The 24,250-nt window shown below is 42.1% G+C and overlaps 4 protein-coding genes across 4 annotated transcripts; 2 read left to right on the top strand and 2 right to left on the bottom strand.

Moving 5' to 3' along the window:
• Positions 1 to 4,693: 4,693 nt before the first annotated feature.
• On the top strand, positions 4,694 to 6,702 carry LOC140800084 (AT-hook motif nuclear-localized protein 25-like). Its single transcript, XM_073154735.1, has 3 exons — positions 4,694 to 4,981; positions 5,066 to 5,161; positions 5,273 to 6,702. The coding sequence occupies exon 3, from the start codon at positions 5,436 to 5,438 to the stop codon at positions 6,444 to 6,446; it is 1,011 nt and encodes a 336-aa protein (XP_073010836.1). The 5' UTR covers positions 4,694 to 4,981; positions 5,066 to 5,161; positions 5,273 to 5,435; the 3' UTR covers positions 6,447 to 6,702.
• Positions 6,703 to 8,071: 1,369 nt separating this feature from the next.
• Positions 8,072 to 9,572, bottom strand: LOC140800045 (thioredoxin reductase NTRB-like). Its single transcript, XM_073154680.1, has 2 exons — positions 8,352 to 9,572; positions 8,072 to 8,269 (listed from the first exon to the last, which is right to left on the bottom strand). The coding sequence occupies exons 1-2, from the start codon at positions 9,361 to 9,363 to the stop codon at positions 8,208 to 8,210; spliced, it is 1,074 nt and encodes a 357-aa protein (XP_073010781.1). The 5' UTR covers positions 9,364 to 9,572; the 3' UTR covers positions 8,072 to 8,207.
• A 6,428-nt stretch (positions 9,573 to 16,000) lies between these two features.
• Positions 16,001 to 17,026, bottom strand: LOC140800114 (uncharacterized). Its single transcript, XM_073154776.1, has 2 exons — positions 16,769 to 17,026; positions 16,001 to 16,444 (listed from the first exon to the last, which is right to left on the bottom strand). Exons 1-2 carry the CDS (start codon positions 17,024 to 17,026, stop codon positions 16,001 to 16,003), a joined length of 702 nt encoding a protein of 233 aa, XP_073010877.1.
• A 766-nt stretch (positions 17,027 to 17,792) lies between these two features.
• LOC140800264 (probable L-type lectin-domain containing receptor kinase S.5) lies at positions 17,793 to 21,728 on the top strand. Its single transcript, XM_073154946.1, has 2 exons — positions 17,793 to 19,307; positions 20,628 to 21,728. The coding sequence occupies exons 1-2, from the start codon at positions 18,014 to 18,016 to the stop codon at positions 21,461 to 21,463; spliced, it is 2,130 nt and encodes a 709-aa protein (XP_073011047.1). The 5' UTR covers positions 17,793 to 18,013; the 3' UTR covers positions 21,464 to 21,728.
• Positions 21,729 to 24,250: the final 2,522 nt, after the last annotated feature.

Raw genomic sequence — 24,250 nt, 5'->3', positions numbered from 1 at the left:
TTATGAAGCTTCTTAATCAGTTGAAGTGTTTATTCCTCCATATTGCCACGCCAGCATGACATTTAGCACAAGCCTGATCCAATGATTAGCAAGATCTTACCTCCTAATATAGACCTAATCCATCATTCATCCACGTAAAAGTTGAGATGACTAAATTTCATTACCTTGCTTTTTTTTCCCGGTCAACAACGATCCCTCAGGAAAAGCATTGTCACTGGCTGAAAGGGGCATGCGGGCACTGGACCATCTGGTGATGGTATTGGTATCTCAAGCACATGCCATGATCAATTGCTATCAGTGTGCTACCCATGCACCCATCCATTGCTTGAAGCAAGAGGGGGGCTTCATCTAGACTTTTTTTTTAAAAAATTTTTTTTGTCTCTGCCCCCCTGCCAATAGAGTAGACAAGACAAGAGTCAGTAGATGGTTGTGATCGTCTGGCATTACGTTGAATTATGTACAGTTCTACAATAGAGTAGAGTAGAGACAAGTAGACATGAACTGGACCACCCAAATAAAAGAATTAAGATGGGCTATCTCCAATCTTCAACTCTAACATCTTATAGCAACCTGGCCTTGTGGCTGTGGCCTGGAACTTCGGCCTACTTCCTATGGGCTAACCCTGCCGAAGAACCCAACATATACGGAATAGGAGGTAACTAGCCATGAATCATGATAGCTTCTTAATTTCTTTCCGATATCTGTTGGAGAGCAGCAAACATCAGACAGTAAACATAACCTCGGGTGAGAGAAGCTCTTATAATTTCCTCCTTTTAATTTCTTTCTTATTGGATGAAGATGACGTGCAGGGATATTGACTAGCTAATACATCTTGGCGCGTTCATTTGCAACAGGGTAAGCTCAGTACTTGCATTAATGGGCTTAGTCTGTAATAAGAAGAGCATTCATATGTCCATTGCTTGTATTAGAAGATTAATTGCATTGAGGAGGACCTACCTACCTATATATATATATATATATATATATTGCTGTACGTACGTTGTCGATCGGAACACGTTGGCCTTGACGTTGACGTTGACCTTGCGAGATCGATCGAGGAGATGCATGGTACGTACAAGAAAATCACTTGCAAGAAATCGTACGTACGTACTGCGATCAATGGGGGCAGTTAGAAAGGCCTAAGCTACTCTTTTTTATTCTGGTAACCAGACAACAAAGCTGCAGCAAACGGCCAATATTGCTTATTCATCAATTCATAGATATCATCGGGTGAAGAAGAAGACCTTGCTGGCTTGCCAACTAACTTCGCACAAGCAACTTTGCTGTTCTAGTATGCAATGCAAGTTAATTGCACATTTAACCATGGACGACGTACGATATGTTTTTATCCCATTACATAACACCACATCGTTGATCCAAATAGTACTGTCACGCTCTCGTTGTAGTACTTCCAAGTATATTTCTCCATCAGACAACGACGTATAAATAACATTATGACAAAATTAAATTATCCATTTATGTGGATCATTATCTATCTCATTTTAAACATGCATAAGCATATAGGTTTCTATTAGAACCAATAAGTGACAGTATTTGATAATTTAAAATTTATTTTTGACAAGACGTGTCGAAGGAGGTGGGGTGGCAGCAAGTGGGGCTCCTGCATGCCCTCTTCCAATTACTACTACGTACCTGGCAAGCAGCAATTAACATTTGATTGAGAGAAATCCAAATTCAAGGATGTGTACATTATATACTACTAAATTAGTACCTTTTCATAAAAGAGTTATAATATCTGGCCGAAATGAAAATTTGGAATTTAATTAATGAAGCCGGCATGAACACGTGAAGGTGAAGCCTGGGACCAACCCAAGCCAAGCCAAGCCGGCCGATACCTAGTTGGTTTGGCACTGTAGTGCTGCCTCCACGTGCCTCTCCCGGCTTCCACGAATTAGTGTACCCCACGTGGCTGGAACAAAACAGCATCCATGCATGCATCACCATTTAAATCTGCGAGGAGAGAGAGAGAGAGAGAGAGAGAGAGAGAGATGGCTGCTAAATTAAACTATTGACCTTACAAAATAAAAAGGCACTTGCACTTGCACTTGCACTTGCACTTGCGCGGCATGCATGACCCACGTTAATTAGATCGACAAAGAAAGAAAGAGGGAGGCAGCATCATTAATTCCTAATTATCACATTGAATAAATTATCCATCTACTTTGCCCAAAATGATGAAGAATTTATTAAGTTTAAAGCCAGCACGATCGATTAAAGTTTAGGGATCTTCGACGTCTTATGCCAATGAACGGATGCAATGCATATTAGATTAGATGGGTGGAGGAACACGACAAGTACGGGGGGGGTGGGGTGGGGGGATTGGAAGCACATGGTTTCCCACCACCGACCCCCGCCGCTCCCCATATACATATATATATATATAATAATCCACAACTTGCTACAATTAATTATATATATTAGCTTCTCCAATATTGGTTCCCACATACATCTCAAATTATATATATATATATATATATATATATATATATATATATATATATATATATATATATATACTTTTTCCTTTTGGTAGCAGCACTTTGCTAGCTCGATTATGCCTGCACCTTCAAGGTTAAGCACCACTCTTGATCTTTATTTTCATGTGTAAAGAGAGATCTAGAACGGAATGTAATTTCTTTCCGCCCGCCCGCGTAGTGCTCAGCGAGGGAGTTGTTAAGATCTATTAATTTATAAGCTTAGCTCGTAAAGCATGCATGAGTCCTCTTTCTTTGTTTAATTTTATTTACACAGAGCAATCTATAGCAAGCAGTCATTAAGGTAGAGTATTAATTATTGTTTTTTTTTATTAATTACGTTACGTACGTAACTTTCATTATAGGAGCATTTCCTGTTTGATGGGAGACAGCGGATGGCCTCTAGGCTGGAGGGGGAGGGGGAGGTCGAGGTGCCAAAGAATACAGAGATAAGGTTGACCGAGTCCCAATAAACCTAAGCGATCACCACGTGTCTGACAGCTGTACGATTGGGAAATCGCACAATTTTGACTTGTTGACCGACCTCACGTGATTAAACCCCATTCCTTTGGTCGACCAAAGTTGGGGGATGCGGGGCATTTTGGTAATTTAAAATTGGATAAGTCATAGGTCATAACTCATAAGCGTAACGAAGCCCGCCCACATGAAAGGAGTGTCGGGTTCTGTGGGCCTGAGGCTGTGTCGTTGTTGCGAGAACGTGGGCTCATTTCTAATTAATTTTGAAGAAGAAGAAGAAGAAGAAGAAGAAGAAGAAGAAGAAGAAGGGCTATCTCTCTCTATCCTTACTGAAATCTCCGTATCACAATAAATCCAACGATTAATCATTCATCTCATCAGCATCATTGCTGACTTACGGCAGCTTTCTTAGTTGGATGAAATCACAAATGTGATACGACATAGTCATGTGTACCCTCCATGTAATGCGTTCCCACCCAGTACTTTTGAGTTGGGTAAACATTTGGAATTAGATGAGTTTCCAGAACTAGTTTGATTGGCCCTTGTGGTGGATGATACCTTAAATATATTTCAAATCTAGGAACAATTTCTGCTTCTTCTTCATCTTCCTTTTTCCTTTGAGTTGTAGTTTTACCTAAGAATTAATTGTTTGTTCTTTAGGAAAAGGAAAACTATTGTGTGTGTGTGTGTGTGTGTGTGTGTGTGTGTGAGAGAGAGAGAGAGAGAGAGAGAGAGAGAGAGAGAGAGAGAGAGAGAGAGAGAGAGAGAGAGAGAGAGAGAGAGAGAGAGCATTCCAGATTCAATGAATGCACGCACGGTCAATAAATTACTCAACTTATGATACTATATATATAATCGCAAAGCTTAACCCAATGAAAACTCTAATTCGAAGCACGACCTATCGCTGTCTACTTACTCGTATATATGACGATATATCCCAGAAGTAATGAGCATGTTTGTTAATTACAAAAACTCCAGAAGATGCAAAAGAGAATAAACTGCGTTCTAAATTAAACAGGTATGCCACAGAGGGTCTCTAGCCGCTGTTTGACCCTCATTAAAGGAGAGTAACTTCCGGTGATACAAATGCAAGCCATTAGAATGCAAGGTGACTAATTTATCGATATCACCGTTTTATAGGAACAAAACAACAAAACAGTATACATAAGAAAAAACAAAAGAAAAAAAGAAGTTAAGGCATCATATATAGAAGCTCCGCTTAAATTAAGGTTAGAAGATTTATGCAGAACCAATCAGTAATCCTAAAATATACTGCAATTTTCTGTAGTAGGCCGAGAGACAAATTAATAAGGGCACACAATCCTACAGATTATAATATCAGAACAGTAATTCCTACCTAATTTAGCAAAATAATCACAAAATTAAGATAACCTAATTGAAAAAGTAGAGATATAAGGAACAATTTATATACATCATTGGACTTTTCAAGTGTATTTTTTACTCTCTCTTTTTTTCCTTCCGTTATGTCGACTTGCCGGTTGCATTATTTTAAACCTCTACTTTGTCTGATAACATAGTAGATAATGACAACAACTTATTTCTCATGTTGTTCACCAATAAAAGTAACAGCTCTAGCTAGGCCTACAAAATATTTGACTTGTGTGTAATATAATACTATGATATATGAACTTCCATTATTTTATGTAGCTTCCTCCATTACTGTATAACTACAAGAACAAAATTAATAAGAGTAAAAATTTGCCTTCTTTATTGAATACACTCTCTTTTGTCTTCCCATATGCTACTGCATAGATCTGCTTTACTACCCCTATGCACGCTTTCCACCATCTGTTCTTCATATCGCACCTCTCAGAAATCAGAATCCCCACTGCTCTCTCTCTCTCTCTCTCTCTCTCTCTCTCTCTCTCTCTCTACCATCTGGTGTATAAGTGACCTTATCTCCATATATAGCAGAAGCGCTCAGTCGCACTTTCTTATGCTGGCTCTGTCCCTGCTGCTTATATATCCCCAGCAGCATCGGGGTAAAGGTGCAGTCTTAGTCTTGTATTGATCTCTGCTTTTTTTTTTCCTTCAAAGTTCTAATCTTAAAGGGTTTCTTTTGCTGGTTTTAGAGTAGTGGTCTGAGGGGGTGCTAATCATTTCTTTGGTCACGTTGGAGTAGATATGCTAAAAGGGTGGTGAAGAACAGTGAACCTAAAGAGGGAGTGGTAGGTATTTTTTCTTTTTCCTCTTTTTCCTATGCCCTTACCACTATTCTATCTTCCCAAGTGCTTCAATCGGTGCTACAACAAAGGGATTCACCAAATACTATCTAATAGAGGAAGAAAAGGAAATAAAAGCGGCGGCATCGTTCTGGTTGGGATTACTTTCGGGATACTCCCCAAAAACGAAGATGAGATCTTGGTGTGATGTTTAGCTGTTCCGATTAATTAGAGCTAGAGCTAGAGTAGTGATAAGAGAGAAGAAAGTGAAATAGAAAAGATGGCCAGCAAGTGGTGGGAGCGAGTTGATGTTCCGTCGATGCCCGGAATGGAGCACGGCAGCGGAAGCGGCGGAGGTGCGTCCGGCTACCTCCACCACCTTCTCCGCCCTCCACAGTCATCATCGCAAGCTGGACCTTTGCTGCCGCCATCGTCGACCCACGTGCCACCAAATCAATCCAACCACTCCACAGAGAACAAGCCGAAGCCCTCCTCCACCTCCTCCGACGAAGCTGTCCCTGCCTCCGACCAACCATCCACCTCCACCGCCGCGGCCGGCGGCTCGGGCGGTCCCACCCGCCGCCCACGTGGCCGCCCAGCGGGCTCCAAGAACAAGCCGAAGCCCCCCATCATAGTTACGCGCGACAGCCCCAACGCCCTCCGGTCGCACGTGCTGGAGATCTCCAGCGGTTCCGACGTGGTAGAGTGGGTCTCCGAGTACGCGAGGCGGCGCGGGCGCGGCGTCTGCGTCCTCAGTGGCAGCGGTGCGGTGACCAACGTGGCGCTACGTCAGCCGGGGGCGTCGCCGCCGGGTAGCGTGGTGGCAACATTAAGGGGGAGGTTTGAGATTCTCTCCTTGACTGGGACGGTGCTTCCGCCGCCGGCACCTCCAGGTGCCGGCGGTCTGGCAGTGTTCCTTGCCGGTGGGCAGGGGCAGGTGGTGGGTGGGAACGTAGTTGGGCCGCTGATGGCGGCGGGGCCAGTGGTACTGATGGTGGCGTCGTTCGCGACGGCGGTGTACGAGAGGCTGCCATTGGAGGGGGAAGAGGAGGAGGCGGCGGCGGCGGCTGCTGCTGTTGCTGGGGAGGTGGTTGGAAGAGGGCAAGGGCATCAACCGGCAGCATCGCAGTCTTCGGGGGTCACTGGTGTTGATGGTGGTGGGAGTGGCGGCGGCGGCGGCGGTGGTGGTGGTGGTGTTTCGTTCTATAATCTGGCTGGGAATGTGGGGAGTTACCATTTTCCAGGCGATGCTTTTGGTGGTTGGAGTGGTGGTGTTAGGCCACCCTTTTGATTTACTCTTGTCAGCTACTATTACAAGGCGTTATCCTCCTGGCCATGTTTTTGGGGATGTTAGATCGCCATGATGCCATCAATCTGTTTGGTTACATGGAAGAGGTCCTCTGGTGTCACTCACTTGTCAGTTTCAATATCAAGTGGATTAATTGTGTTAAGGAGTGACTTAAGAGTGGGAATTCGTGGGGAATAATGTGAGATGAATGTATTCTTGAGAAGCCGGCCGTCATCTCTAATGATTTATGTTCCAGATATTTTCCTTTTCATCTCTTATTTATATTTTTTTAGATCTCTTGCTTGCCGTCGTGTGATCTGGTATGTCATTTATTGCAGAAAAAAGTTTCTTTTTCTCATTTAGAGTACTTTCCCCCTCCTGTTTAGACCTTGGTACATAGTACTTATGTATGCAATCCGAACTACATGAAAAAAATATCCTACTAATTAACCATCCGCCTGAGCTATATTGATTTGATATTATATCATTTGGACATTCATTCATGCCTCAGTCCTCACAAGGCTAGGCTCTCAATATTTGTCATGTGAATTGCATGTAATCCTGTTTGCCTGAGTTTCTGATTTATAAATCCGAAGAGAAGTACTAGTTGTACTAATAGGGTACACCAAAAGGCTGATGCTACCTAGGTGTCGAACCCTAGTTTAATTTGATGGGGAAGGGAAGGGAAGGTGTTGTGACAAGCAAGTAACGGAAGCTCTGACTAGCTCAGTCGACCTGATCAGGGGAGTGGGGGGTTGGGGGGGAGAATAGAGCAGCAGGGTTAAATGAAAAAAGGAAGGGAGCAGTTAGACTGTCATTTAATGAGTGTGGAAGGGGAACTGGCCAAAAGATATTGGCATGGGACTGCAAGATTCTCCACATCCTTTTTCCAAGTACAAAGTCTAGAAAGAAGGTTTCTGCCTTCAGTACACTGATAGGAAAAGAGATTGCACATTCCACTTTTGCGTAATTGCATGATGGTTGCAACTTTGGGACTTTTTGAAATTATAAAGCCATTCTTCCAATCAGAAAGAGGAAAGCAGTATATAGAGAGTATAACAACCATCTGACGTTCTCTCTATTTGTTATTTCGTGTGCGTGTGTAATTATTTCTTATCTGTTGTGTGGTAAATATAAATACTTTTACAGCTATAGCTATGCTGAATGTACAGAGATAATAAAAAATATTTCACAATTTATAATCACGGGGATCTTGTCGTACTGGTACATCATGTGACCGTGGAATTCTTGGAAGCACAAATATGAAGAAAACTTGCATAAGGTTAAGAACTCGTGATGTATACATGTCGTAAGGTCAAGAAGCATAATCGGTAGATTATGTCTAGCAAAAAGCAAAGAGCAAAGAGACACAGAGACATGCAAAAAGGTCAAGAAAGAATCCAAGTGGTGGAGATACGAAAAGCTAGTTGTTCCTGGAAAGAGACATGCATATATATGCATAAGGTGAAGAAAAGAATACCCTTTCCGGAAGTTAGGGCCGGCTCGCAATACAGAGGAGCTATTAGCAAATAATAATAGAAATGATGGAAGAGAAGATTGGTGAAATTGATGAGGCAAAAATAAATGGACGGCAGGCTAGGATAAGGCTAGATTATGGCATCACAGACTTGTCTGAATAAAGACAATTTTCTAATAATACAAGTTCGAGCACAAGCAAGGTATTAGGTACATCGTTTTGTATGCGTTTGAACGTGCGAGAAGCCTGGACCACCCAAAGACATGTTTTAGAGGTATTATTATTAGTCAATCCTCTCGACCTTCAATCTCCTGCAGGTAGTGCTCAGCGTCCAGAGCAGCCATGCATCCTGCAACGCATTCAACAATTATTTTATGTCCAAAAGAACCAAAAAGAGTAGTAAAGGAAATTATCTCAATATTAGTTCACACCTGATCCGGCTGCTGTGATGGCCTGGCGATACTTCTTGTCCTGCACGTCCCCGGCAGCAAATACACCTTTGACGCTGCTCTGCGTGGTCCCGAGCTTCGTCACGATGTACCCATCAGAGTCAACCTCCAGCTGCCCGCCGAGAAATTTGGTAGCCGGCTCATGCCCGATGGCGAAGAAGAGCCCCGACACCTTCAGATCGGATATCTCCCCCGTGACGACGTTCTTAATCTTCACCCCGCCCAAGGGCCCCGTCTTCCCCTCTCCGTACGCCTCCACTATTTCCGAGTTCCACAGGATCTCGATCTTTGGGTTTCCGATGGCCCTCGCCTGCATGATCTTGGATGCGCGGAAGACGTCCCGCCGGTGGACGATGTAAACTCTGGACCCGTACTTGGACAGGAAATTGGCCTCTTCCATGGCCGAGTCGCCGCCTCCGATGACGGCGATGGGGCGGTCGCGGAAGATTGGGGCGGCGCCGTCGCACACGGCGCAGGCAGAGATCCCGCGGTTCCAGAAGTGCTCGGCGCCTGGGAAGCGGAGGCGGCGGGCGACGGCGCCGGTTGCGACGACGACGGCGTCGGCCTCGACGATGGTGGAGTCGGAGATGACGTGGAAAGGGCAGGAAGAGAAGTCGACGGAGGTGACCGTCTCGGAGAGAATGTGGGTGCCGAAGCGGAGGGATTGGGCGCGGCATCGATCCATGAGGTCGGTGCCGAGGATGCCGTCGGGGAAACCGGGGAAGTTTTCGACGTCCGTGGTGGTGGTGAGCTGGCCACCAGCGGCGATGTCGTTGGCCAGCCATCCCTCAAAGAGGATGGGCTTCAGCTCGGCGCGGGCAGCGTAGATCGCGGCCGTGTGAGCAGCGGGGCCGCTTCCGATAATGCAGAGTCTGGTATAGAGGGTATTGAGGGCGGTGCCATCGTCCATGGAGTAGGAGGGTTTAAGGGGTGGAGGGGCAAGGAGGGAGCGGGCTTTCTTGAAGAGGGCGGCGAGCATTGAGCAACAGCTCATGGAGGGAAGGAGGGAGTTAATTAGGTTATCAAACTATTATTTGATTTGGGTCCCAAATCCAATTCCGAATTAGAGGTTTGGCCCGTTTTATACTGGGTTGTATTATAATTTTTAGATGAATTGAGGTAAGGGGTAGAAGAATACAGGGAAGAGAAGCATACGTGTGGGGTGGGTTAGAGATTGCATGATAGATATTTGATACCTCACCTGATCTTGGGGATTTGATCTTTAGCATACATATATGGATGCTATACTTCGTTACGAAGAGTGGGTTGAGGCCCAAATTAATTTAGATGGACAATAGCAGGCTGGTGCTAGTTTGGACTTATACTATTTGCTTTCGTCCAGCTTTTATTTTGGCCCTGCAAACAAAGTACTCTCTCTCTCTCTAATAAGTAATAACCAGATCGACAGATATGTGGTTAGGCACTTTAAGCAAAACTTAATTATCCAAATAAACGTCTACTTACAGTTCGCAAAGAAAATCGATATGTTACGGAAGCCAGCATATATATTTCTTTGACCTACCTGGATTTTTCCAGATGCTCCGCTATATATCGCGACAGGTGTTAATTGCCACTTATAATATATAGTATAATCAACACCAAACTTACAACTAACTCCCAGATTAACCAGAAGGAAAACAAGACACAGGAGGCAATTAATTTCAAAACAAAACGTAATATTCTAATTTGGTTACACCTTCATTAATTTATTTTGTCAGGAGTCGACAATAAAAGGTTGAAGCCAAATTTAATTATCATCCTTTTCCACAATATGTTTCATGGTAGATCCACCGTCTTCTTCATGCATGTAATACAGCGGCACAACGATAATACTATCTAAGAAGAAACGAAAGAAGCAATTTAGCTGCGTTCGCGTACTTATGTATGAGAATATATATATATATATATATATATGTATATGCCGGTAGCTATTAATTATATATCATCTGTTCCCGGCCGGGCAGTAACGATCATCATGTCGCTGTTGTCCATCGACACGGACGTTCTCTTTATGAACTCCAAGCAATCAGCAATCGCCTCCGCATAAAACGAGTTGGACCTCCTCATGTACGATGGCAGCTGCTTTGTTTCTAGTTTGCCACCACATCGTTTCTCGGACACACAACCCCTTGTGCTGCATATCATCGAACATTTTCTTTTTAAGCCTTTCCTTACCAGCCGAAGGCCTCGATCCAAGAGACCCAACAGAGTTGAGAGCTTGATTCGTAGCCGGAGGACGAAGAAACGATTAGAATTCAGACGGAAGCCTCTCATCCCGCGCCATCTTCGGCCAATTCTCCTGTACCTCTGTTGTCCCATTTGCCTGGCTATTTTACTCCTCGTGGGTTCCTTATATATATATATATATATGACAGTGATGACTCTGAGATTGAAGCAACAGGGAAGGGAAGGAGGGTAGGTTTGAACAGATCCTTAATATGACTGCTGATTATGAGACATGACAGTACTTGATTAATGTGTATAATAGGATTTTAATTAACAACGCATTAAGGACAAAACCAGATTTTGTGTCAAAATCCATGTGAAAAGAATAACACGTCTTTTCTCTGTTTTCTATGGCCATCAATATCTTTCGAAATTTCTTCTTATTTCGATGGTTGCTGTTTAGTCAAATACTAGAGAGGTTAATGAGTCTAATGAACTTTTGGCATGGTTATTAATCATCCAAAAGATCAAGATCATTATATTCTCATGCATGAGTTTAACCCAGGATGAGATGTACATGTAATTAGTATGTCCGACCGTCATATATAGTGAACCGACACTTCAATATAATTCTTATCTCAGGAGTGGTTCACTACATTAACAATTGCTTATTTATAGAGGTCATAGTAGGAGACCTATGTTTTATCGAAATGCATCCCTGACCCTGTGTAATGATTCTAGTAAGCAGAATGGAAATAAACAAGTGGTTTCCAAAGTCGGTTATATATACAAGTTAGCAGTATGTTTTAAGTCAGAGTGGGTTGGGGTTGTCCATCCATCCTCTCCGATTCCGACTCCGACTCCGACTCCGAGGTTTAGGTTGTGTGTCCCCCCCAAGACTTGCGTGAGCCGCACGCTCGCCCAATTAACCATTCCTTGCCCACAAAACTAGGCCAGATTGTCCTTGAACAGCTCGCCTACATTTTAGGCTGTGTGGCAGGAATTAAAACCACTCGTACCGATCCATGTGGTTGTTAACCTTTAAATTGGTTGTATGTTGTTGCATGGATCGATCAATTAAATCAAACAATCTCACTTTCTACACCCGATAGATCTTGTGACTTTGGATTTCTTTGTTTCGACCTTTCTAGATATATATAATTGGTTGCATTCTGAAGTGACATTTAAAGTGATCGATGAAAATTTGATAGCTTCATATATATGTAATTGTATTACGTAGTGAATGCCTACTTGACGTGGCACTTCTTGTCCCTGGCCCAGCTCCATTTCCATTTCCATTTCCATTTCTTGCCGAGTTTTCTTGTTTTGTTTTCTCTAAGGACCAACCAATAAACGTGAAAGCCGAAGATTGTCGGCAGATAATTTAGTATATTAATTAATAAAAAGCTCCTACTGTGCACGAAGTAATTAAATTCCTGGTTATAGGGAATGGAGAAGAGATGAAAGAGATGTAACAACACAAGACCAGGTTTTAATCATGGTTTGGTTAGATGAAGACTGGACGTTAGACTACTAGAGTACCAAGTCAATTTCAAACTAAACTGTTGACTAAGTGGATGAGGTGTGTAGGTCACTCAAGACTCGAGAGAATTCGGCCTCCGCCCCTTGGGATATCTACCAATAAAATATTTCATATGCCAATCGACGTAACTAGTATTTGGTTATGGTGAGTTTGGTCCTAGAATTAAATAAGAGGACATAGGGAACTTATCCCAAATAATAACATATCCTCTAAATTATTAATCTCATATTATAATTTCAGTCTATTGTTTAGCTTACATAAGACTATTATAAGATAATTAAATAAAATTACATTATTATATTTGATAAAGTAAATTAGTAACATAAATTACTATTTTAAATTATTGTTGATTATCTCAAACTTACATTATATCATTAAATATCATTATATTATATTATATTAATTATCAAAATTAATCACATTCAATTCAAAATAATCAGAATTAAAACTAAAAGTAATACAAATTATAGAATAACTTAATATAAAAATGTTTATATATATATATATATATATATTTGATATAGCAACATTTCAAATAAATATAAAATATAAAAATAATAATAAAATGATAAAAATAAATTTTGATCAATTATTATTAGCTTGTAATTTATATATCTATATTTATTATTTCTTTTATATAAGAGCAAGATATCCCTCTACAAAGAGCCAATTTAAAAGTAGGGAAATATAAATACAACCTTAAGTAAGATTAGAATTAGATTTGCTTGTTCGAAAGAAAATAAAAAGAGTTTCTAACTCTTAGTCATATGTGATAAGTGTATATAGAGAGACATGACACGTCATGCGACTTACTTAAGAAAATAATCACAAGAGACATACAACCAATAATAACAAACTTTATTATAACTAAAATAAAGTTAAAATTTTTCATTCAAAAATTAATCCTACTAAAATATACCCAAATAATTCAAAAGGTTTGGCAAGCATTAATCCGACATAATAAAATTTAAATAACTAAAACTAATCACTATAGACTCTTATGCGGAGGATTTTAATCTTGAGTTTGGTCTCGAGAACCCAACATTAAAATATTTTGATATGGTACTGATACTGAAAAAAAAAAAAAAAGATGATTCATGAGCTTGATAGTGTTACAATCGCCCACGAGTGAGATAATTTGGATCCATGATCTAGCTCGAGACATAATTGAATACAAAATTTTCAAAGTCAAGGTGGATTAATCTAACCGTTGATATGACCTGAGATTCAGATATTTTATTCATCTAAAAGTTAGAAATCAAAAGCAACTGGAATTTTATTGATTATGGTTGAAATACTCATAAAAGGTCTAGGGATAGTAGAATGAACGTGGATAAGGTGGAACTAGTCACTGGACTAAGAGAGAGAAGGCTCGGTCGGGTTGAGCTCGGTGTGGGAAATTGAGGGTAATAGAGGTGGGAGAAGAGTGGCTTAGCCTAAATTCAAAACAAATATTTAATATTTAATAATGCCAAAGCGGCTGCCATTTTATATATTTAGAAGTTAACTATATGCCAACAATCCATAATCTACTACAATTTATAAGTAAGAAAACTACATACTAATCATGAATTCACACTATTTATGAAAATGTCTAACAATAGAGAAATCAGTAAGTTAGGAGATAAAACTTAAAGCGATTACTTTCCTTTTCTATTTACTATTAGGAGTCGAATATTAAAGGGGTTGACGATAAGTACATTATTATCCTGTCATTATTATATATTTTTTAAATTATTTTAGTGTACTTATTTTTGGTTATTACATCGGCACTCTATTTATATAAGTGAATCAAATCCAATGAATCACGGATAAAAAAGATTTTTCCTCCACTTAAATTCTCCTGATTCAAAGTACCTCTCTATATATAAATCTTAAACCGGTTTAAATTTTCTCAAATTTCACCTCAACAAAACTCTAACCCGCGGGCGTGCGATCAAGTGGAACTAATCTACCTTATCCTGCTTAATCGTAAGTTCTAATATAATGCTTTATTTAAGCAATCGATCTGTTTGTGGTTTGAATTGCTATCCTTGATTCATGTAGGAGTTACCTTTTTTTTTTCGTCCGTCTTAATTTTTCGTTGTTCCTGGATTGATCTTTCTGCGAGCAACGACGGTGGATGCGAACGCTCGGAAGGTGGAATAGAATGGGAAGGGGGTGACTGGATGAAGATAAGAAGTGGACGATCTCAAGAAGGGAGATTGTGTTGCCTGCGAGGAAAGGGAGGAGAACGACGGGGACAAACCTGTTCTCCTTTTCTTTTCTTTTTTTTCCGATGATGCTTCATTGAAGGATCTTGTTTTGGATGGTGAACCAAGCGCTGTTGTGAATTTTGAGAGCCCCGCCTTAAATGGTCAAGATGAGTTTGATGCAGATGATTTGGAGGAGGATAAAAGGGAATCAGATAGAGATATTGGAGCAGAAGGAAGCAAGAAATTTCATATGGAGAATGCAGAAGAGGAATTATTCAAAAAAAAAAAAAAAAGCCAGGAGAATAGAGCAATGGGCAATAAGACAAATGAAGAATCACATGAAGAGGAGGTGAATTTGAATAATGAAGCAAGAACTGTAGTTGAGATGGTGGCTGACTAGGGAGTGCAATCAGTATCAATTGTTGAATTAGCAAATGATGATGAGGAGGTTGATACTAAGCTTGATGTTGAAGCAGATCCAGAGGTTGCAATGAGAAAGATTGATGATCAAATGATGACAGTGTCAACCATTGAAGGGCTCGAAGAGCCCAGAACTGCGGATGCACACGTCGAGCTTCTTGTGGAACCGCAAGCACATGATGAAGCAGAAGACATCCTGGTGTAGAGACTGAGATCGCAGATATCCAGGACCAGCCAGTACCCGAATCAGCTTTACAAGATGCTGTTACTGATCCTATATAAAATAATGATCGAGCAAAAGCAGGACCAGATTTTATAGTTGAGGGATGGGGAAATATTCAGAAGAAGAAGGAACACAATGAGTCGAAATTCCCTAATGTGAAAGAAAACTTAGATGCTAAGAGATCGAAAATAGAGTTGAAGGATCATACAGTATTTGATGAGTGCCCACAAAATCTTGCAACTGTTCCTAGAGTAGGAACAAAGACACTTAGTGGAGATGGTGCTGATTCACATCATACCCATGTATCCAGTCCGCAGAAGATTTGGTGATCATTTGGAGGATTTGAACTTCGAAAAGACTGATGGAGCTGGTCTTTCAAAATGTCCTAGCAGCTCAAATGTGTATCATGATGTAGAAGAAGCATTAGCAGAAGAGTTTCCCACATAGTCAACGAGAATCAATTCCACGAAGTTGGCTGCAGATCCACTTGTACGAGGAAGGCCCTTCAGAATATGAAGTTGAACTCTATTACCTGATACAAACAGGGTCGGTTCGGATGATCGGATCACACAATGTTGACTTTAAAATAGACAAGTCTACTTATTTTATTTATCCTGATTCGCGAACTCTCAACGCCAACGGGAGCTGCCACAGCACTTGCCATCCTTCCCATCTAGGCTGGCAGCAAGGCTGAAGGTAGGTGTAGATGGCTTTGGCTCATGGCTCGCCTCCCCGGTGTGGCCACCAAATCCATCTGTCCGGCTCAATGCTTAGTATATTCACAACCATTGCGATTTCGAAGGCGAGATCAGACCCTGCATCGACCACTAGCCTAGCGTTTGGCCAGCCTTTTCCTGGGATCAGGTCGCTCACCATCAGCTTCTCGTCCAACAAGCTGGGATGCATGCAACGCGGTTGTTGGGACCGTCACCCACCATCTTGCATTAACCCTCGCGCATGGTTACGACAGTCGCGATTAGGGCCCACCATACCCAGGAGGCCTTAGGTGGTATGTGCAGATCCCAGGGGTTTAGCACTCCATATTTTGCCTTAAGGATGCGGACCCATGGCTTATCTTCCTGATTCAACACTTGGAGGAGCGACTTCCCGACGAGAGCGCTGTACGTGCCAACTTAAGCTTTCTTATGGCCATGCCACCTTCTTCCTTTGGGCACGTAGCTGTATCCCAGCTGATGAGAAGTATGCCATGTCCGCTGCCATTGTCCCATAGGAAAGCTCGGGCTTTCTTGGTAATGGCTTCAAAGATCAAATCCGGTAGCCATGTGCTACACATCCAGTACGTGGGTATAAGCAGCATGGTGGCGTTGATGAGCATGGGCCTACTGGCCATCGAGAGGACTCCACTTTTCCAGCCCACCAATTTCTTCTCAACGCAATTGACTAAGCGGTTGTGCTCCCTCACCTTGATTCGCTGGCCCAAAATTTGGACACCAAGGTAGTTGAAGGGCATGTAGGCTGGCCTTAATCCAAGCGAGTTGCAGATTGCTTCCTTCTCCTCTGAAAAGCTCTGATTTTTCCAGGTTGACCTTTTGATTTGTCAACCGAGAGTACTCCTCCAGGCAGTCGAGGACAGACATTGCGATGGCGGGCGTAGCTTGGGCGGTGACCAGCAGGTCGTTCGCATATAGCATATGTGTTAGTTGGACGTCACCTGCTCCGAACTCGGAGAGCTAGCCTGATTCCGTCTTCTCGTTTAGTAAGCTCGTCAGATTATGAGAAACCAAAATGAAGAGGTATGGGGATAGTGGGTCGCCCTGCCGAAGGCGCGGTGGGGCAGTAACCACTCCGATTGCGTTCCATTGATCAGAAAGGTAAACCTCGATGAGCTAACACACGCCTTGATCCAGTTGCACCACCGCTCCAGGAATCCCATGCTGGACAGCGTCTGTAAAACCGCAGCCCAGTTGATGCGGTCAAAGGCTTTCTCTATATCGAGTTTGAGCATCAGCAACGGCGGCTCGCTTTTGGTGTGTGCATCGAGTGTGCGATTTCTGGGCCACGAGAGTGTTGTCCGAAATACTTCTACCGGCACTGAAGGCCACTTGCTCCAGCCCTCCGGCCCGACGATCAGAGGGAGGAGGTCTTTCATGCGGCCTCTACAACCTCTTAGATTTCTTGGTGATGAATGCGTGGTCTGTGATATTAGCTAGCTTTCATGTTCTGGTCCAATGACTTTTGAGGTTTGTCATCTGTCTGTGACACAGATGACAACTAGGTTGAACTCGATCGACGCTCATGTCGTCCCACCCAAAGTACCAAACATGGCTCTGTACCAAAATTTTCTTTCTTCTTGGATTGGTCCCAGAAATCCCGAAGGTAGTCTGTCTAGTGTCGCTGCCAATCTTTTCAGGCTTTTAATTTCTTTGAGCACTAATGAGACGGTAGAAGAAGGGCACGTATTCCGAAGCCGGACTTTGGAGAAAGCGTGTGACATCTCTTTCTTGAGGTGTGAAGCTAGTTTTTCTTATATTAACATTTAAGGCAGCATGGTGTAATTGCCTATTTAGTTTTTCTTACATATATATATATATATATATATATATATCATCATATCGATCTTGGTGTCATAGCTAAAACACCAACTGACGACAGAATATTGAGGTCAGCAGCCTACACCAATGAAAGCTACTGTTTTAGTAAATTGTAGGATGGAATGATTTCATCCTTATCTGACGCACTATAGGTGCTTTCACGCCCATTATGTTATACTGCTTCTAACCAAATTAAAAGCTAGATACTATTACGACCTTTATATGCATTATTCCTCATATTAACGAGAAGAACTCAACAATTAGTAAAGTGAAACACGGATGGCAGGAGTGCGGGTGAGAGAGTACGAGATACATCGATGAACGACAAAATAATAATAATATTTTTTGATTAAAAACAAGTAAGAAATTTCGCAGCACCATGTTACCAACGATTATTCTATGATCACAAAAAGAGTCTGTCTATATATGAAAAGGAATAGGGAATCCGAAAGCCCATAAAAATCCCCATCACCAACAACCCCGCCCCCTCTCTTTCTCGCTCCTCTCTCTCTCTCTACCCATTTCGATCGGCGCTCCTCCTTGACATGGGCGGCGCACCCAAAAATCTCCTCCTCACCGCCGCCGTCCTCCTCCTCTTCAACCATTTCGGTACCGCCTTGGCTCAGTCTCACCAGGACAACATCACCACCGTTAAGGAGTACTTGAGTTACAGCTTCTCCTCCTTCGACGATTCCGACCGGCTCACCAATCTGACTGTCTCCAAGGAAGCGAGCATCGCCCAAGGAGCCCTCCAGATCACCCCGGACACCCTCAACAAGGCCTCCTACATCGTCAACAAATCCGGCCGCGTCCTCTTCTCCACGCCCTTTAAGCTCTGGGATTACTCCAGTTCCGACTCCAACCTCTCCAATTCCAAGTACGTCGCCTCCTTCAACACCTCCTTCACCATCAACATCTACCGCCAGAGTAACACCATCCCCGGCGAGGGCTTCGCCTTCCTCATCGCGCCATCCCTCGACCCCCCGCCTTCAGGAAGCGACGGCGGTTTCCTCGGCCTCACCAACTCTACCCTTAACGGCAACGCCGCCAACCACTTCATCGCCGTCGAGTTGGACACTGTGAAGCAGTCCTACGACCCGGACGACAACCACGTCGGCCTCGACATCAACGGCGTTGTCTCCAATGTCACGAGATCCCTCAGCCCCTTGGGGATCCAGATCGCACCCGTAAACGCTACCAACTACACCCTATGGGTCGATTATGACGGCGTTGACCGGCACGTGTGGGTCTATATGGCTTTGGAGGGCCGGCTTAAGCCATCATGGGCCGTCTTGAACGCGTCACTCGACCTCGGGGACATCGTCGTCCAGAAGTCCTTCCTGGGTTTCTCCGCCTCCACGGGGAGTGACTACCAGCTCAACTGCGTCCTGGCCTGGAACTTAACGGTGGAGAAATTACCCGACGATAGCGTTGGGAAGAAGGGCCTATCCGGGTGGAAACTGGGCCTGGCGATCGGTATCCCTTGCGTAGGCGTGGCTGCGATAGCCGGGCTATTGTTGGGTCTCTACTTAAAGAGGAAGAAGGTTGGGGTCGATCCGAGTTTGCTGACGGGGACTCTGAGGAGCCTCCCGGGGATGCCGAGGGAGTTCGAGTTCAAGGAGCTGAGAAAGGCTACCAGTAACTTCGACGAGCGGATGAAACTGGGGCAGGGTGGGTTCGGGTCGGTGTACAAAGGGGTTCTCCTCGGGGACAATGGGGAGGAGATACAGGTGGCCGTTAAAAAGTTCTCCAGGGCTAATACCAAGGGCCAGGAGGATTTCCTCTCCGAGCTCAGCATCATTAACCGCCTCCGTCACAAGCATCTCGTCCGCCTAGTCGGTAAGCCCTTTTTAATTAGTTTGTTGTTTAATTTCTTTATTATTATCACTGCAAATATACATACGTACCCCACTGTCTCTCTGTCTGATCGTGAACTTATCTCTCTTTATTGTAAGATCTAAATCTGAGCTTATCTCTTCGTTCCAACCTGCCTAAGCTTTCTTGGTCATATATTAATTTCTTAGCTATATCCAAATTTTTAAAAAAAGCACATATATATATATATATATATATATATCACATCTTAGCCTTGCTATTTGTAATAGTCCTCATTAAATAACATTGAGTGATCCTAGCAGTAATATTCCTTTGTTGACGAATTCAGATTTTCTTCCATGTCAGGCTGGTCAGTTTACCAGCACATTCACACTTATTAATCACGTGGAACTATAAGACTTTGGCTGTATATTTGACGAACAGTTAGTCTTCATAAACTATAAAATATAGAGGGTTTTTTTCGTGCAATAGAATTAATTTTTTATCAATCAATTTGATAAAGATCTAACGGTTAAGATTTTTAAGAGTGTAATAGGAATGAAAGATATTATCGGTTTAGCAGATAATTTTTTAAGATATATAATCTTACACATTATTTTTTAACAATTATATTATCTTAATATTTTATTAAGTAAAAGACATATATATCATTAACTGAGAGTAATGTATATATATCAAAATAAGAGTATTGATGTCTTTTATAATTAACTTGATGAAAATTTAATTACATTTTATCTTTTTGATTATTTTTTATTATTTGCATATATCTCCCATTAGTTTAAGATTGATTTAAATTAAATTTTAATAGATAAAAATAGAGAATTATATTTAAATTGAAGTTTATCTCCAAATAATCAAATTTAAATTATTTAATATTAAATGATATCTCTTATAATTAAGGCATAATTATATTTAAAAGAGAAATCTTAACGGAAGAAGAAAAAAAATATGTCGAGCGCTTTAATTGTTTATCAATCACTTTGATGAAAATCTAATGGTTAAGATCTTCAAGGATATAATAAAAAAATTGGAAAGTTAAGCACACGTAATTAATTTTTTTAACTAATATACTATTTTTTCTTACGTAATGTGGTTTTAGAATCTGTACTATTATAACCGTTGGATTAAGATTATAATTTTTAAAGTTGTATTTTAGTATTTGCCTAAAATATATAGTTAACAATTAAAACTCTAATGTACGGTGTTAAATTTGGTTGTTAGGTAGGTACGTAGTGTGTATATATATATATATATATATATATATATATATATGTATAGTTGAAATTTTTAATGAATATATAATAAGAGTATTAATTAATATAGGTTGGTGCCACAAGAATGGGGTGCTGTTGCTGGTATACGACTACATGCCCAATGGCAGCCTGGACCAGCACCTGTTCCGGGAGTATGAGTGTGACCTCCTCTCCTGGGATCGACGCTACAACATCATAACCGGCGTTGCATCGGCTCTTCACTACCTCCACAACGAGTACGATCAGAAGGTGGTCCACCGCGACCTCAAGGCCTCCAATATAATGCTCGACTCCTCTTTTAACGCCCGCCTCGGTGACTTCGGCCTCGCACGCGCCCTTGAATCCGACAAGACCTCCTACGCCGAATTGGAACTCAACGGCGTCCCAGGCACCCTCGGCTACATCGCCCCCGAGTGCTTCCACACCGGTAAGGCCACTCGTGAATCCGACGTCTTCGGCTTCGGCGCCGTCATTCTCGAGGTCGTATGCGGACGCCGCCCGCGTTATGAGAGCATTGACGGCGGCGGAGGATTCCAGTTCTTGGTGGATTGGGTCTGGAGGCTTCATCGCGAGGGTCGCCTAACCGAGGCAGTGGACGCGCGCCTAGAGGGGAATTTCGTTGCTGCCGATGCCGAGAGGTTGCTGCTCCTCGGGCTAGCCTGCAGCCATCCGATCCCAGGGGAGCGGCCCAAGATGCCGGCCATCGTCCAGATCATCTCGAAATCCATGCCGCCGCCGGCGGTGCCGCCCTTTAAGCCGGCGTTCGTTTGGCCGGCGGAGGGGGACGGGGAGACCACGTCGTCCAGTAGGTTGACCAGCACGACGGCGACGTCCTCCTACTACGGCTCGTCTTCCGGTTTGACCCACAACTACCTCAGCACCGAGGGCCACGTGTCGCCGGTCTGACAACGGTTCAAAATTTTAAACCAATAAAATTGATGAGAAAGAAGATGTAAATGCGTAGAGAGAGATTAGATCGATCGGGATTCGGGATGGTCGTCGTGTAGTAAGTTGGCTTCTGCGAATATTTGTTATTTTTTTGTCTTTTAATTTTCTTGATGAGCCAATCTTTTGTTAGTTGTCGACTCTGTTTAATGTGTATTGTCTAATGGAGCATAGGATAGGTCCAAAGATTGTTGATTGTTTGATTAAAGATAAATATGTTCCAATACTCTTTGTAGTACTATATATTAGTCAGTTATTTAGGTTAATCTTCTGGTACATGGGCTCTAAGGTTACTTATCATGGTTGATGTTATATATACGATATATGTAAAAGAATCGTGTGGATAGAATATTTTTATATGAGCATTTTCAAAATTTTATAAAAAAGAGTGGATAGAATATTTTTATATATCCAAACCGTATTAGTATTAACTTATTTTAAATTATTTTTTATAAACGTTTGTTAAAAATGTAAGATTAAACTTATAAATATTAAAAATATAGTATATAAACCATACGTACGTGAAAAGATTTCCTTTTGCATCAATTGTCCAACGTGTAAGGGACGAAGATGGGTCAAAACCTTAGATGTGAGCCTCTACAAACATTGCTAACCTGCAATTAGGAAGCTTCGTCACGGGGTTTCACTTTAATACCAATTTCAACTTAATTTTCATACCTTTTATCTTTTTCATTTCTTCCTCCGTCTCTGCATATCAAACCTACAAGCAATCCTTCTTTGACTAGTAATTGTATGCAAACTTCCTGACGATTTAAGGCAGAAAGTTGATGAGAAAGTCTTTAATTGGATGGATTTGACATGGGAAGTAGGTATGTAGGAAAAGATGGGAGCACCCCAAGTTTCAGGAGAGCTGTTCAATCTGGCTCTGCTCATATCAGAGCCGGTGACGGGAAAAGGAAATTGCAAATGGTGTCAGGGAGTAGGGTCCTTTTGAATGCAGTCTCACCAATGGTACGTTAGATTTGTCAATTGATTGATTGATGTATGTAGTATGGAATTCGTCCAGAGCCTCTTTCGCAAACTCGACCAGGCCATTATTTAGCCAGGATAAGCCACACACGAGACCCATATTGGCCCATATTTTGTTGCAACTCCGAAAGACTTTCCAGTTATTTGGTTGATCTGAGCCTCACAGGTAGGCTCCAGAAGTCATCAACCTCAAATCTAAATAGCCTTCGCATTCTAATCCAGTATTTGCATTTGTACTACCACCACCTACACAAGTTTCGAATACAGATTATCCATCCGTTTCCTAATAACAGTAATTAATTCTCATGGAGTTATCCTTTTAGTAAACCTGAATAGTGAAATCTAGAGGATATTAAAATAATAATAATAATAATAATAATTACCTCACTCGAGAGAAACAAGTTGTATTGATCTAGTAAGCATAAACATATATAATTAACATAAATTGCAATGAAGTAGTTGTATGATCATTAGATCCGCCTTGTAACTATTATGCGGTCAAGTTTTCAATGGACAATGATACAAGCACATGGGATGCCATCCATGACTTGTCAAGTGAGATGCTCATATATCGTAATTAAGATTGATGCACGAGCCACTCCACAGTCCACAGTCCACAGTCCACAGTCCACAGTCCACAGTCCACACAGTGTGTGTGTGTGTGTGTGTGTGTGTGTGTGTGTTTGTATCCTTCTTTCACCTGATGGGTAATAAAAAGAAAATGGTAAGTCGTGATAGTTAAATGCACTATGGTCTATGGGAAGCAGAAAGGCTGTGTATGTGTCCTGATCGTTAAAAGGGAAAAGAAAACTTTGTCACCCCAGTATCCGTATTATAGTTGATAATTTCACGAGTGAGTGCGAGAGCTCAAAGTGCCCCCACCTCCCACACTAACTGCTCATCCTGCAGCTTTTGAGTACCCTAATTGCCTCGAATACCACCAAGAAATTTCCTTCCTCTTGCCGATACATAGATAAGATAAATAGATAGATACCAACCATGTCTGCAACTGCATGCAAGCTCTACGGGCTTCCATACTCCACTGTGGTCTGTGGGTCCATCACTCCATGTACAATGCGAGAACTTTGCATGTTACCGTTACTATGGCTTCATATGAAGTGGTCCTCGATCGAAACAAGGTCACATCATAATTTACACCCCCCCTCCATCGGAGATTGGAGGTACTCCTCTTATTATGAATTTACCGTTACACGCAGCTGGTTCAAACCAAAGACGGTAGGCCCTTTTGCTTTCTCTTCTACTTCTGAAAGGATATAGAAGTAGAAGAAATTTTGGAATATAGATCTCGCAAAAATCGAAAGGTCGTACTCGTCCCACTGGACCGCTGAATCACATACCGGTTCCTCCTCCTATCTAAATCACAATATTTGGGACGACTACCCTAAAGCTGGATTGAATAATTCATTTTGGAGTTATTACCACATGAGACGTCACGTGACAATCTGTCTATAAGCACCAAAATAATTAATTAAGAGTTACCATGCTTTGCTTTCAAATTGTGTTCGGTATATAGATATAGAGACGGAAATTGATTTATCTTTTGCCCACAAGAGGAAAGAAAAGAGAAACATGAAATCGCCTTGGATTCTTGTAGCTTTGTCTTTCCATTTGTGAATAGTATTAACATATATGTTAATGTTATTAACAATGATCTTTTCTCTTCTGCAATCGTGAATGGGTTCTTCTTCTCCCTGTTGGAGAGTGGAGACCAATCAAGGAGCAGGTCTGTTTTTATCG

Source organism: Typha latifolia, chromosome 13, assembly GCF_019914945.1.
Source record: "Typha latifolia isolate L0001 chromosome 13, TyphaL0001v2, whole genome shotgun sequence".
NCBI classification, from domain to species: domain Eukaryota; kingdom Viridiplantae; phylum Streptophyta; class Magnoliopsida; order Poales; family Typhaceae; genus Typha; species Typha latifolia.
The sequence above is the reverse complement of the archived record's forward strand: the minus strand, read 5'-3'. Positions and strand labels throughout refer to the sequence as shown.

What these genes read in the sequence shown, in the direction of transcription:
- LOC140800045 (XM_073154680.1), bottom strand. Translation starts at nt 9,363, where the DNA reads ATGAGCTGTTGCTCAATGCTCGCCGCCCTCTTCAAGAAAGCCCGCTCC. An exon ending in CATCACAGCAGCCGGATCAG is followed by an intron (nt 8,270 to 8,351) that starts GTGTGAACTAAT and finishes AATGCGTTGCAG; the next exon opens with GATGCATGGCTGCTCTGGAC.
- LOC140800084 (XM_073154735.1), top strand. Translation starts at nt 5,436, where the DNA reads ATGGCCAGCAAGTGGTGGGAGCGAGTTGATGTTCCGTCGATGCCCGGA.
- LOC140800114 (XM_073154776.1), bottom strand. Translation starts at nt 17,026, where the DNA reads ATGAAAGACCTCCTCCCTCTGATCGTCGGGCCGGAGGGCTGGAGCAAG. An exon ending in GCAACTGGATCAAGGCGTGT is followed by an intron (nt 16,445 to 16,768) that starts GTTAGCTCATCG and finishes TGGAAAAATCAG; the next exon opens with AGCTTTTCAGAGGAGAAGGA.
- LOC140800264 (XM_073154946.1), top strand. Translation starts at nt 18,014, where the DNA reads ATGGGCGGCGCACCCAAAAATCTCCTCCTCACCGCCGCCGTCCTCCTC. An exon ending in GCATCTCGTCCGCCTAGTCG is followed by an intron (nt 19,308 to 20,627) that starts GTAAGCCCTTTT and finishes TAATTAATATAG; the next exon opens with GTTGGTGCCACAAGAATGGG.